We start from the raw sequence: 15,345 nt of genomic DNA, 5'->3' as shown, positions 1-15,345 counted from the left end.
CACAACAGGTACCTGTTTGTAATACGCGTAAAATAAGTTCGCATAGAGCATTTTACATTTTCCAGGTTTCTAATGTATAAATAAAAATAAATTTATGGTATTTGTTGGTAAATAGTTTAATCATTACAAAATTGATGACATTTTTATCCATTGAGAATGGTAACACAAAATCAACATGGATTTCGCGGACTGATTTATGATTATTGGTATTTGAGAACTACAATAACAGTTTCGCACAAAATGGAAAAGAAAACATTTTGTTTATTTTTTGTTTTATTAATATTTTTTTTTTTTGGAAACTGCTTTAAGAAGTATTGGGGTGTTTAAGTTTATTGTTAAAGAAAAATAATGATTAATGCAAAACATTTTGCTTAAGAATAATGATGTTATTCAAAACAAGTACTAGCTTTCAAGAAAAAAGCTGTCTACTTAATAGTCTAAAAATGGATTTTCCAATCTGGGTTGAACTGTATTAGTCATTATGATTCCCCTTTCAGTAATACAACTTACCATAGGTGCACTAATCGGACATGTAAATAATATTTAAAGTCATTGTTTTTGTTTGGTAATATTCATCATTAGAATATCTGAAAGTACATGGTATTCAGTCTCGATGGGACTTTCTGTGAGGGGGTGGACAGCTTTTTGAGGGAGATGGGAGGTGGGAGACAAAAAATAGGTGGGAGAGAAAAAAAAATTCTAAAAGTGGGAGGTGAGAGATAGGGGCTGGAGGTGGGAGAAGGGTACCCCCTGTCCACCCCCTCTTCTGTGTCCCTCTTATTCCAGTTTAATTCTTTTACTGTTATAAAAAGTTCATGACGAAAGTTAAAGAGGCATTAGCTACGATATATGAAAAAAAATAGAATATGATTTTGTTTAGTTCAATCATTAATATAAGTGAAATGATGAAATAATAATTCGTTTTAGCAACCAATTTTGTTCAATTTTGTCAAAATAAGCAAAGAAACATTGCTGGTGAATTATTCACTTGCAAATGAATAATTCGACCTCATTGAATCCGTATTCATGTGACCTTCAATTTAACCCAATAGCTAAAGATTGGTTACGCATGTATAAATCGTGGCAAGCCATTAAAAGGAAAAGAATGTAAACATTGAAAGTGAAACTAAGATGAACCATTTCGTTGACTGATACGATCTACAAAAAAATCATTCTTGTACAGGTAAAAACGATAATTAACTATAACATGAAATCAAACAGACCTAGAAAAATCCAATTGCACGAGTTATTGTCGCTAGTTATTTATATTTATATTTATGTTTATGTTTATATCGGGTTATATGACAATCGACAGTCTACGTATACGTTGGTCATCTCGAAAGTTAATTAGATGGGCCTAGACTAAAATACACACGAAATTCTGATATATATTATCGAGTACATGCAGTGTTCACTGTTTATTTCAGACTGATTGTAATTTGGATATACGTTTCAGTATGTTATAAATCAAATTTGAGAATTTGAGCCAAATCAGTGAACATGAATTTGACAGCTAGTGCCCCTTTAAAGATCTGTTGAAACACCACTTGATGTATAAAACTAAGTACCTGCAAATATTCAGAAGTCGCTGTACATACTGAAAATAAAATTGAGAATGGAAATGGGGAATGTGTCATAGACACAACAACCCGACCAAAGACGGCAGAAAACAGCCGAAGGTCACCAATGGGTCTTCAATACAGCGAGAAAATCCCGCACCCGGATGTGATTATCTGTAAATACAGAAATGTTAGTTTATTGTATGTCCCTGCTGTAAACTGGCAATGGCAAGATTTCACCAATGATATACTTTTGAAATTAATGATAAACGGCACGACTTTTCAGTCTTTCATATTGGTAATGTTCCTTTTCTTGATTGTGAAGTTTCATGACGAATGTGCATTTTTCAATTGGATCGAAATACGCGTGTATCCATGCCAGTGATGTCTCGGATTTCAGTGAACATAATATTTTTATAACTATAAAGTTTTACAGCAGGGATATACGGATTTCATAAACTGTGTAAAAACTTTTACCAAATCTAATATTTTGGCGGTTAAACATGCACCAATCACTTGTTTATAGTAATAGTTCGAAGCAAGACTTGGCGTCACGCGGCACAAGATCGATACCTTTTTGTACTTTTATGGATGAAATATTCCGTAGTAGAGCCACTCGTATCATAGTGTCATGTATAGAATAGCACGATTTTATCCAGCCATGAAGTTTAGTGCTCAGTTGAGCCTGCTTTCAGTAACTGCGACTATCATTTGATTCGCCGTATAATACTATTTCTGCATGCACTTCTGTTGTTCATTTTTTTAACTAGTATTTGAAGTCCATTACTAGGGGGCTAGTAATGGACTTCTGCAAGCTTACCCTGTAAAAAAAGAGGCGCAAGTTACCAAGGGGCATTCAAAACTAAAAAGTGACTAGTCGAAGAAAAATCTGACAGTGCCATGGCAACAAACGAAAACGACAAAAAGACGAACATGTCCACAAAACACTACTTATAAAAACTCAGTAAAGATTGATCAACTCGAACCCTACCAAGACCAGGGGTAAACTCAAGTGCTCCGGAAGAGTTAGAAGTTCCTGTTCCACGGGTGACACCCGTCGTGTTGCTTATGCAAGTACAAATCCGGTGAAAAATCGCATTTCATGTTGTCAAAATCGAGGGGAAAAGACGGGATTGTAGTTACGACAATTGGAATTTATCTATGGTCATCTGTGGCAATGCTAAATAGTCCGGCAAAACGGTTAACCAACTCGTAATGGCGTTCGTAAAACTTTAGAAGGGATGATTTTCATTATATGTTCTTCTATGTACCGTTTGTAAGATAGCTACTCGAGCTTAAAAGGGGAGTGTTGAGATCTGATAAAAAAAACAATTTAACCCGCCACATCTTTATGTGCCTGTCCCAAGTTGGCCCGCAAGCTCGTCATTTTTTATGTTTATGTCTCACCTACGATAGTAGAGGGGCATTATGTTTTTTTTTCGGTCTGTGCGTCCGTTCGTTCGTTCGTTCGTCCGTCCGTCCGTCCGTCCGTCCGTCCGTCCGTCCGTCCGTCCGTCTGTCCCGCTTCAGGTTAAAGTTTTTGGTCAAGGTAGTTTTTGATGAATTGAAGTCCAATCAACTTGAAACTTAGTACACATGTTCCCTATGATATGATCTTTCTAATTTTAATGCCAAACTAGAGTTTTGACCCCAATTTCACAGTCCACTGAACATAGAAAATGATAGTGCGAGTGGGGCATCCGTGTACTATGGACACATTCTTGTTGGAATTGTTTTCTTAAAGATTTTGGGCTGATGACAAATCAGTTATCGTTATCGTTTCTGTCTTATTGTTTCACAGCTTTTATAGATTAGGAGTTATTTGGGATATTGTGTATACACATGTCTTATGGTGAAGAACAAATACACCGTAAAACATTTTATTTGCCAATCACGGCGCCCACATCGCAATCATAATGTTCAAGCACGAAATAAAATTAAATACATCAAACAAAGCATAATATGATTAGTTTTTAATTAATTGATTAATATTTAATTTTGAAAAAAGTAATATGTAATAATAAAAATACATGACATGACCCATAGTTTGTTTCTTTTGACACTAACAACTGTCCACAGAAAACTATCGACCGAAGAAAGCGAATCCCACTTTAGGGTATACTCTTCTGTTGTTTAACCACAAAAATTGTTATCGAACACGCCGGGTTTGATGTCTAAAACGTCCTTTTATAAACCATAAAAACAATATCTTTTTAATGTTTATGACATTTATCTTAAAGGTGGCAAGATATTGTGGGGTAGATGTCCTTATTTCTGTTACGTTCAGTATTGATGAAATAAAGAAAACTCCTATATTGGCATGTGTCACTATTGGGTATCAAAGCACCATGCTGACAAGAAGTACTCAAACTCTCCTCCACTATATTTTTGTTGTTGCGGCAGACAAATATAACGGAGCAGTGTGAAAGATTTGATCTATAGCATTAGATTGGTATACTTTTAAAATATTTACCACATCCAATACTATTGTTCTACCTAAGGACAAAATATCTTCAGCAACAACAGAAGAACACATTCTCACTTTTCTTTTGACAATAGTTTCAGCAGTAAACATGATAACCCACACAAAGGACAATTGGGAAGGGAATATTGTTGGAGAAAGTTGACAAAACAACTAGAGTTGCGTTGAATTAGTGCAGATTTACAATCATGAAACAACTCGGTCCAGATTCAACTAGAATTATAGTTCTCCAAACGCCCGATTCATCCTTATATAGGCTTAACAATCACATTTTTGTGTAAATTCAGAACTACAGTTGCAGCAATTTAGTTTTAACATAACCATGCACCTAACATTCATCCACCCACCCCTTATGGAGCTACATATATGGTTAATGCAAAGACTTTTAAACTTTTCAATCCTAACGATGATTTTGGTGCTCGACTTATTTCACAATAAATAATAACAACACGAAATACATAAGTTAAACTACTACACTTCAATGACACAAAACAATAAAACCCACACAATCCACGAAAATTAGACCCCCACGAATAATAATAAATCCACAATAGTCCAAAAGAAAGGAAATGACCAAAGGTACTACCACTTAATATAAAAGGTTAAAGCACCAAAAAGTCAAAACACAAAACAGCAAAAGGTGGAGAATTAAAATAAATGACAGCCAAAAATTCTACTTTGAAAGAGGTATTTGTCAAGGATTTTAAAAAAAGGAAAAAAATATCCGGGTGATATTACTTGATTGACAAAGGGTAACAAGTGCCCAACAAAAGGTTCGTGGAATACCTTGGGTAAAACAAAAACAAAATTGAATTTTGAAAGTTATAGGGACATTATGACAAAGCACTCAATTATTGACGTTGTTTGACGTTAGTACTATCCAGATATCAAAAACCAAGATTACATATTTTACTACAAAAGAAGCCATGATAGAACGGAGGTATAAATAGTCAGTGACAGAATTTGTTTGTACCGAAATGCAATTTATATCGTGCAAGATCATCCATTCAAAACAAAGGCGATGTAGTATGATTGCCAATGAGACAAATATCCACCAAAGTTATTACGAAGTAGATGTAAGCAATTATATATAACCGTACGGCCGTCAACAATGAAAAAAAATCCATACCGTGCAGTCGGAAATAAAAAGCCCGGGCCTGACTTGAAACAATTCAATTGAGAATTGAACTAACGGCCTAATTTATAACAAAAAATTTACGAAAAACAAATATGACAGACATTCATGAACAAACGACAACCCCTAAACTACAGGCTCCTGACTTATGACAGGCATATAAAGAACTTGTGGCGGGTTTAATAGATATAGGAAGATGTGGTATGAGTGCCAATGAGACAACTCTCCATCCAAGTAACAGTAAAACATAAAACATGTTTGCTGGAGCCAAACCTTCCCCCAACCTGGGACAGTGGTGTTACAATACAATATAAGAACAAACTTAAAATCAGTTAAAGTCAGATCGATACAAAGCAGAAAAACAACTAACAAAAAAACGTCTCGTCCTGCAACGTTCTTTTTATAGTCACATAAATTATAATGCTTTTCTTTATATATTCCTTTAAAAATGTGTCAACTTTTCCAGCAACCTGGAGCTTGAAAACAAGCTTTGTGTCAAGTGTTGTAAGAGATGTATAAATTCCCTGTCACGTCTGGTCTGTGTTTTTGTTAGTTGTTTTTCTGCTTTGTTATACATGCCGTATCGGTCACAGTCGTTTCGGCCATACTGCCAGACTTGCCACAGTCGTTTCGGCCATACTGCCAATGTGTTTTAATTTAAGAATGTTATAAAAATATTCGTAAAATGTTGATTTTTAATAAAAAAAAATATATTTTTATAACAAGATATGTTTATTAATGAAAAGTGGTATATAATATAACAAGATAAACAAAGGAGTAGGTCCGGTAAGGGCCAATTTTGGCCTCAAAATTCAGGTTCATCTGATGAAAGATTTTGGACACTTTTTAAACACTTAAGTGTCTACTTCAGTCGATTCAATTAGTTTATGTGAAAGATTTGAACTGATTTAGTCATTAAAGACGCTCAAATGCAAGCTTAAATATGAAAAATCTATCAAATATGCCATAATATGTCACTTTTCAGATGGTTTTTGTCAAAAATGAAAGTGGCCGCATCCGTGTTCATTCTCAACCTTTATATATGTTATGTATTATCATCAAATACAACTTACATCTAAATATTAAGAATGAACACAAATGCGGCCACTTCCATTTCAGACGGAAACCGTCTAAAAATTAACCAAAATGCTAAATTTTCGAAGATTTCAGTAATTTAGCATGATTTAATGATGCTAGTACCCGATACATGTTCATTGTATTGTCAAAAACAGCCCATATTTATGTAACAGAAGTATTCTTCTTTCCAATAAATAGCTAAAAATTTACATTTCAACAATTTTGTAAAACTGCTATATTTTGGGGCCAAAAAGGGGTCTTACTGGGCCTACTCCTTTGAGGGGTGAAGATTTTGAGATAATTAGAATTACATTTTTAAATGGCAGTAATTCTATCTTTGCAATAACCTGTTTTGCGCATATGAGAAAATAAGTTATTTTGAAAATATGTATGATTTTTATAATATTTAAGATATTTCCTTAGAAAATTACCGCCTGTTTATGGACAATGAGGTCGACATTATTTGGATTGTGCAGAATGTGTAGATATTCCACAGAATTTGGGTGAAGAAGAAATGGAAGTTGAGGTACTGAAATTTCGTGATTTGAAAAATATTCTGTCAACTAAACACAGAATGAGTGCTTTTGCACGATTTAGATGTGGGGTAGCTCCCCTAAAATAGGATCTGGAAGGTATGAAAGAAAAAAAGTCTGTTAAAATAACATTCTAACATTTTATAATTTTTGAAAACTAAAAATAAGGATCAAATTACAAATAAAACATTGTGGTAAAAATAAAAGAAGACTCAGATTCGATTTAAAAATATACATTTTTGTTAATTATAATAGTTTTTGCATGTATTAAATGCACAGTGTACTATTTTGTCGATTTGTAATTATAACATTGCATGACTACGTGAATCTTTTTGATATAGTGTGTTTATTTTTCATTCCCAACCTGAAGCACCAGCTTCACCACAACTAGCACCAGCTTCACAACAACTACCACCAACTTCACCACATCTAGCACCAGCTTCACAACAACTACCACCAGCTTCACAACAACGTACCTCCAGCTGTAAAATTCCTTCCTAAGCAAAATTCTGTCAATCTAATTAATGCACAAGAACAATATGAAAAAGTATGGCCGAATCGACCGTAATCGAACTGATAGTGTGGCCGAAACTACCTGTGGACGAACTGGTAGTACGGCCGAAAAGTCTCAAAAAAAAGAAACCTAAATGACAGAATTTTGATTTATAAATATGAGAAGAACTCCTTTATAAAATGCTGTCAAAAAATATAAGCAAAATTGGTATATTATACCTGGGACTAATATACTACAAATGTAACTATACATGAGGGGCCTGATGGGTTATTTTCGTTCTTCGTGATCTGCGCATTTTCGCTATCGTGATCCGTTTTTCTACAGATTTTTTTTTTTTTTTATATTTTCGTGATCCGTGATCATGGATATTTTTTTCTGTGAATCGTGATTGACAAAAAAATCAACTCGTGAATCGTGATGAGACCCCCTATCAGGCCCCTCATACATGATGTCCCAGATTTTACATATGATAAAACAAATAGATATGTAATTGTAGTAACTTTTATTTATGGTATATTTGATATTACCTGATTAAAAACTATTTACTTTTACCCTTAATCATTACGGTATTAACTCTCGCGGCTGACGCGGCTGCACCACACTGCGCTGATACTGTTGGCCTCTTGATAAACGTAGTTTTAAAGATGCAAAGTAGTCTCCCTTGATAAACCGGAAGTTGATTCTTAATGCAATGGAAGTGGGAAATGTTTTCATTTACATTACAGTTATTTTGTCAGCTTTCACTTCTTTAGGTATTGGATGAATGACATGTTTAGTTTTTATCTTTAATTATGAATTAAGAAGCAACTTCTTAGCTTCAAAACTCTAGCCGACATTTAATTTTTCTTTGATATTTAACCCGGTTACCATTATCATTCATTTTCATCTGTCACTCTACATACATATCCGGAAGTAAAGTACAGAATTGTTTTCATAATCCACGAAACTGTGAGAAAGGCGACACGAAAGTATGATATACAAACTCTTTTTAATGAACTCCAAACACGATCCACAACATCATGATCATAGCCATAGGTGGTAAACATAACATGTTACTGTTAGCCCTGGTCCATTTCCCCAGTTTCCATTCTCCAACAGAGTTCGTTTGTCCAGTGTCAGTTTGCCCTATAATAATTTATTAATGGAAGTCCAAAATAAATAATGAGTTTCCTATTTCAAAAAAATAGGTAGAGTAGGTAGGTAGGTACATTTATGTAGGTATAACATATTTCTTTTTTATTGTTTTTTTTGTTCCCCCGCCGTTGCGGAGGGGGCATTAAGTTTTACCCTTGTATGTCCGTCCGTATGTCCCAAAATTTGGTTCCGTTCTCTAACTTTAGTTTGCCTCAACCAAATGTTATGAAACTTATACGCAATGCTTATTACCACAAAACACAGATCAAGTTTGAATTTTGGTGGCGTCACTTTTACTGTTCTAGAGTTATGCCCCTTTACAAATGGAAAAATTGCTGAATTTTTCGTTTCCGTTCTCTAACTTAATTTTGCCTCAACTACATTGTAATGAAACTTATAAACAATGCTTATTACCACAAAACTCAGATCAAGTACAAATTTGGGTGGTGTCACTTTTTCAGTTCTTGAGTTATGTCCCTTTAGAACATAATATGCATTGTGATTGGTTTTAATCGTACTGAACAATGGAAATTTAACTAATGATGTAACGTTATTTTCAGTTTGGTGTATGAACAATGATATTACTCATAGGTTTTAAATTTTAAAGAGGTGAATTGGAATTTTTCTAGCCTGTCTACATCATTGGAGAACATTGTGAACAGATGCTAAGCAGATGTTGATTATGATTACTCTGCCCTTGCACCCACTTTATTTAATATACAAAGAGGGTTTTTCATGTTAGACAGAATGGGATCTTGAAGAGTGGGTGGTTCTGACAATTATTAAAATTCCAGGTCTTAGTCTTAATATACTGGTTAAAGAAATAGCAGATATACATTGTAAATATGACATGAATTTTTTTGCTTATCTTGTATAAATTGATATGGATCAACCGGAGAAAATATAAAAGAATAAAAGTTGACATGGTGCAGAGGCAGATTCATTTATAAATGAACATCAATCATACACCAAGTCTGCCTTTTGGGGAAAGCTTCTTTTTCTTTTTCTGCCCTCTGCCATCATTAGCTCAAAGCATTGACAGCCATTTTTGTTGCTTCCTGAGCACAATTTTATACAACATTCGCAAAAGCATTTTTTACAACAAAAGCTGGATTGATTTAACATTCAAAAAATGTTTGTCAATTCACAAACAGATACAACCTGTCCAACCTGGAACGATTCTGACTTTTGGTCCAAAGAAATTGAGCAAAATACATCAACTTTGTATTTTTTTCATCTATAGGTCCCTCGTGATGTTCTTCAAAAAGGTTCATTATTTCATAATTATCTGGAATCGATTGCATTATATTTTTCGCATCCATGTGATCACATTTCACATATTTGACAGCCTATACACTGCACGGTTGTCGACAAGCCATGCTTTTTTATTTAAAATCTTGGTTCTTGATATGCTTTACTTATGCGTATTAGTCGTAATAATCAAACACTTTTTTTTGTAGATCAATAGTTATAGATTATCAATGGTTTTTTAAATGAGAGGGTTTTTCTCAGGAACAATCTCATCAAAGGGCCCTGAGATGAGATGTGGCAGAGAAACATCCTCGAATTTGAAAGACCATTGATAATCTGTTAATTTGCTATTTTACCTATGACGTTGAGGATGTTAACATTGACCAAGTGTGCACTTAGTCTCTGACAATAATTTTCCATCTCAAGCGAGTAGCGTGATATGAAAAATTATCACAAAAAAGAGAACAGGAAAAATCCACAAAATAGCAATATTATTGTAAACAAAGAATCGGATCCGGAAAGACAGAAAAATCTGAATTTTTTTTTTTTTATAAATCTTCAATAAAATGTTTAGGGTCGGCGTCTGAAAGGGAGTTGAGGTTGTGAGACCAGAAACACACAATTTATTAATTTTGGCCTAAGTACATTTATGTAAATGAATTGTTAATTTATGAAAACAAAAATTTAATTAGAATATGTATATATTTAAATGACAGCTGATTTATATTTAGAATGCTTATTAGGTATTATTATAATGTGTTTGATCTCAACAAATTCTCATGATTATAATAAAACACAACAAAAATTATAAACATGAATGAGGCAAATAGTTAAGTGGATGAACAGGTACGTCGGTGAACAGACCCATGTAGCTCTAAGATAGGATATACCAACTAAGTTAGAACTTTTCAAATCAGTTTTCCTTTATAACAAAATATATGCAATATTTGGCCAAATTAAAAAATATGTGGGTTCCAGGTTCCCAACCAATCCTAGTTTAAACTTGACACCCAAGAACTTTTGCATTTCTGAAAAAGAACTTTCCCATTTTGTGGAATGTGAACTTCAAAAATTATATTCACAGACTTCTGTAATCTGAATTTCCATTAGAAGTATCTACTGCGGCTAAAAATACAACAAATTCTTAACAGAATGCAACAAAATTAACTAAAAACATAACATGTCTGTTTATTTTACAACCAAAGGATCGAAAAAGGCGAAATTCCATTTGGCCTAAGGGCCGTGTATAACTCGGGAACTAGACAGTGAAAACAATTTTTTTCTGGATTTTTAAAATCCCCCCCAAAAAAATGCCTATCTGCCAACCCTTTTTTTTTCCAGGACGTACATGTAACTGGAACCACACATATATTTTTATTTGGCCTTATGGTATTGGCACATTGTATTTTTGAAAAATCTGAATTTGCTGATTAATCCTCAGAAGGTTGGTCATTCATTTCATAAGCAAGTTAACTCATACAATTATAAACCTGTTCCACTAAAAGTCAACTCATATTATTGTCAACCTGTTCCACTAAAATTCCACTCAAATTATTGTCAACACTTACCATAAAAAAGTGTCCAATATCCAGACTGTTTTATTCATTGTATTTGCACAAAATATATATTTTAAGCCATATGATACTTCATATTTAACCAAAAGATTAAAACTGTATATATGTTTTAGATAATTGATTGACTAAATTTTATTATAAAGCATGTGTACATTGATTTTCTTTCAAGTAAAAATCCTTTGTTTTATCTAAATCTTCACAAAATGAACTGCTATTGAATTATCAGTTTTCCACTGACAGCTTTTCTGTGTACATGTTACTTTTCATTAGAAATCTGACAATCGCAATGCACAAATACAAAAGGACCTTACATTGAACATGGACATGTCACCTCTGATTAGAAATCTGACACAAATTCAAAGAGAAAAAAGAAGATGGAAGAAAAGTGGATGGAAAAAAAAGTAAACAAATGTGGAAGGAAGATAGTATAACCAATTCTGAAATAACAACTGTTATGACAAAGTTTAATTAACAAATGAAAACGCATTGAAAATATTTATATAAAAAAATACAAATAAACATTGCTCTATCATTTCATTTACTATACCAATGCTGAAAATGATGCTCACCTATTTTTTAAATATACGAATGCAATTGGTCCAATTTGATGAAGTTGTAGTATTTGACAGTGTATTTTCATGCTATTCATGTTTTTTAGTACATAGTCTGAGAATAAGTAACAAGACTTACATTGAAATCCAAGGAAAAGCATGTTTTAGACGTATGAACGGAACACATCAGATTGGATGTTCATGTAAGTTTACTTTCATCTTAACGTATTTGTCAAACAGGGAAATAATAGAGGTTTTATTTTTAAAAAAAATGAGTTGTTTTGTAGATGTACATGAGTGAAAAAAGTAATATAAGTCAGAGAAAAAGAATAATAACACAACAAAGAAAAGTAAAAAAGCCCTTGACACAGAAAACTAAAGTTTAGAAACAAAAACTCGAATAAAAACTCAACATGAACTCTGGTGCTGCGGAAGGGTAAGCAATTTTGGTGGCATTGTTTTGTTGCTCATGACAAGTAAAAAGTCTAATAAATCCTGAACAAATAAAAGAAGAAAGGATTGGACCTACAACATGTGGAGTAAATCTGTGGTCATCTGTGGAACCTTAAAAGACATTTAAAGAGTTCATTTTATCTTCACCATCAAGACCCCTGGTGTTTAATATGTATCCTGATATATACCTAAAGCATTTTGTAAATGTTAGTTTTAAATTGATCCTTACTGTTAATTTCAAGTACAATTTTAGGTAAGAATCAGACCAAGCTGTATTAGCAGCATCATTAACAATGAAATTCAAAGAGACCATAGCCTTACATTTAACAATGAAATACAAAGAGACCAAAGCCTTACATTTACCAATGAACTTCAACTTGAAAAATGGTGAACCAACACCTGAAGTGGTTATCGTGCGGTTGGGTAATAGCGGGTGGATACCACGCGGTATTCACAGTTGTCTTTCACTATAAAAGCAAATAAACGACATTAAAGACAACAACACCCATCAATTACCGCATGGTGATTAATTTATTGTGGTCGACATGTTTCGCCAACAAGCGTGGCGTCTTCAGGACAATATTATACATGAAATCAAACAGTGAAGTACAAATTTTGCGGTTGTGTGGTTCGCCGAACAATAGAGGTTGTTATGACGATGTTATGGATATAAATAGAAAGTGAAAGTGAAAGTGAAATAAGAATCTAGTATAGTTAAAAGAGAAAGTTAGTCAATAAAGTTATTAACGATGTGGTTATCGGCTATTCTTGCACGTCTGTGTAGTGGTCCTCATAGAAGTTTCTAGTGGTAATATTGTAGAAATGATGGAAGTAGCTCATAAAATGTCAGTTCATTTCCAAATTGGACAACACATTGAGTTAGTAAAAGGTTTACCTTTTACTAACTCAATGGAAGCAGTACCTCCCTCGGAGCGAAGCCAGTTGGATTGGTACAGGATGGCCAATGGGGTGTTGTCCAATTTGGAAATGAACTGACATTTTATGAGCTACTTCCATCATTCTATGAGGACCACTACACAGACGTGCAAGAATAGCCGATAACCACATCGTTAATAACTTTATTGACTAACTTTCTCTTTTAACTATACTAGATTCTTATTTTACTTTCACTTTCACTTTCTATTTATATCCATAACGTCGTCATAACAACCTCTATTGTTCGGCGAACCACACAACCGCAAAATTTGTACTTCACTGTTTGATTTCATGTATAATATTGTCCTGAAGACGCCACGCTTGTTGGCGAAACATGTCGACCACAATAAATTAATCACCATGCGGTAATTGATGGGTGTTGTTGTCTTTAATGTTGTTTATTTACCAATGAAATACAAAGAGACCAAAGCCTTACTTTTAACAATGAAATACAAAGAGACCAAAGCCTTACTTTTTACAATGAAATACAAAGAGACCAAAGCCTTACTTTTAACAATGAAATACAAAGAGACCAAAGCCTTACTTTTAACAGTGAAATACAAAGAGACCAAAGCCTTACTTTTAACTATTTCTTTTTCTTTCTTTGTGTTATTTGATGACTTTATCTTTTGTTTCTTTTTTTTCAGCTGAAACAAAGGGGAATGTTGGTATTTTATATCACATTACTGGTGATAATGATACAGAATGGTTACTGAAGAGAGGTCCAAATAAACCATATATTGTGCTACTTAATTCTCTACATTTCAAATTGTAAGTTCCAGATATAGATAGCTAACCAATTGGCAGTGTTAGTTCTTTGTATACAGTTTCATATTTCAAAAGGTAGAAGACCTGTATACTTCATATATTGCATACAGATGCCTGATGTTCTGAAGTTTCTGTGTGATATATGCTCATGTTCTTGACCTCATTTTCAGTTAAAAACTTGATTGAGTGGAAATATATGAACTGCTCACTGTGACCTTTTGAAAATGCAAAATCCATATGAACTATTATATACAATGAAGGGTATTTTTCTAAAAATGTTTTGTCCAAAAATCTATAAAAATTCTTTTTGTATGTCGGGAAGTGACTAAGTGTACATAGTCCAACAGTGGCATTTAATTAAAAATGTTAAACAATAGCTTTCAATTAAGGAACAATATATATTTACAGAGATGTACATGTATTTCTGAATCAAATAGAAATAGATTAATTTCTAATGGTTTCTGATCTAAAAAGGGATAAAATATTTATGCTTCTGTAATATGTATAAATTACTTCCTTCAAAACAGGGAAAAGCTTGCCAACCAGCCTGCCTTTCTAACATATATTTACATCTATAATTATTTCTTAACTTTATAGAAAGAAACATTTGAGTTCTTGCATTCATTTAACAGTAACGATTTTTTATAAGCATTAATATATATTGAATTATTTTATTACAGAGATTTTGTAAAAAAGTTAAAGAACTCAGGGAAAGTAAATGGTATAATTGTTATACATGTGCTACAGAATGAAACATTAACACCATTCCCACCAGAGGGATTTTCTCCTGACAGTTCCTGTCCTAATGATAGATATGGTAGGTAAAAACTCAATCCCGCCAGAGGGATTCTCTCCTGAGATTGCCTGTCCTAATGATAGATATGGTAGGTAAAAACTCAATCCCGCCAGAGTGATTCTTTCCTTACAGTTCCTGTCCTAATGATAGATATGGTAGGTAAAAACTCATTAAGATCCAAGTACAGCTGTACTGAACACAGCAGAATAACACATTGATGTAATTCATGTCTTAATGGTAGATAACATTGGTAAAGCTCACTTGAGGGTCCAGATTGATTTCATCCTGCTCACTTGATATTCTGTCCTGATTAGTCATTTTCTGAATTTTGATGTGGTAAGTATTTAGAAGTTACTCTGTACTGCAGAATAAATCATGTATTAGTGATATAGCTGGGGAGATCTCATTTAACCATTCTCATTTTTATGAGGCAGAAATGGTAAAAAAAAACACCAGTTTGGATTTAGACAGAGAAGTCATGCAATTGTTATATACCAATAACAGGTTTTTTCCTTTATGTTTACATAATCAGCAACAATGCAATTTCCTTATTTTATACATTTAAATATTTGAATTATTAAG

General features: G+C 33.4%; 1 protein-coding gene across 2 annotated transcripts in view; it reads left to right on the top strand.

Moving 5' to 3' along the window:
- Positions 1-7,981: 7,981 nt before the first annotated feature.
- The window catches only part of LOC127700737 (nicastrin-like), a 31,795-nt gene continuing 24,431 nt past the window's right edge, over positions 7,982-15,345 (top strand). For both annotated transcript variants that reach the window (XM_052204383.1, XM_052204382.1), the window contains exons 1-4: positions 7,982-8,052; positions 11,918-12,013; positions 13,847-13,970; positions 14,648-14,784. In XM_052204383.1, the coding sequence (XP_052060343.1) occupies positions 7,992-8,052; positions 11,918-12,013; positions 13,847-13,970; positions 14,648-14,784 (418 nt within the window). In that variant the 5' untranslated portion in view covers positions 7,982-7,991. The remainder of the gene's footprint in view (positions 8,053-11,917; positions 12,014-13,846; positions 13,971-14,647; positions 14,785-15,345) is intronic.

This window comes from Mytilus californianus, unplaced genomic scaffold, assembly GCF_021869535.1.
Source record: "Mytilus californianus isolate M0D057914Y unplaced genomic scaffold, xbMytCali1.0.p SCAF_5, whole genome shotgun sequence".
Lineage (NCBI taxonomy): Eukaryota > Metazoa > Mollusca > Bivalvia > Mytilida > Mytilidae > Mytilus > Mytilus californianus.
Note: the sequence above shows the minus strand (reverse complement) of the source record. Positions and strands in the feature narration are given on the sequence as shown.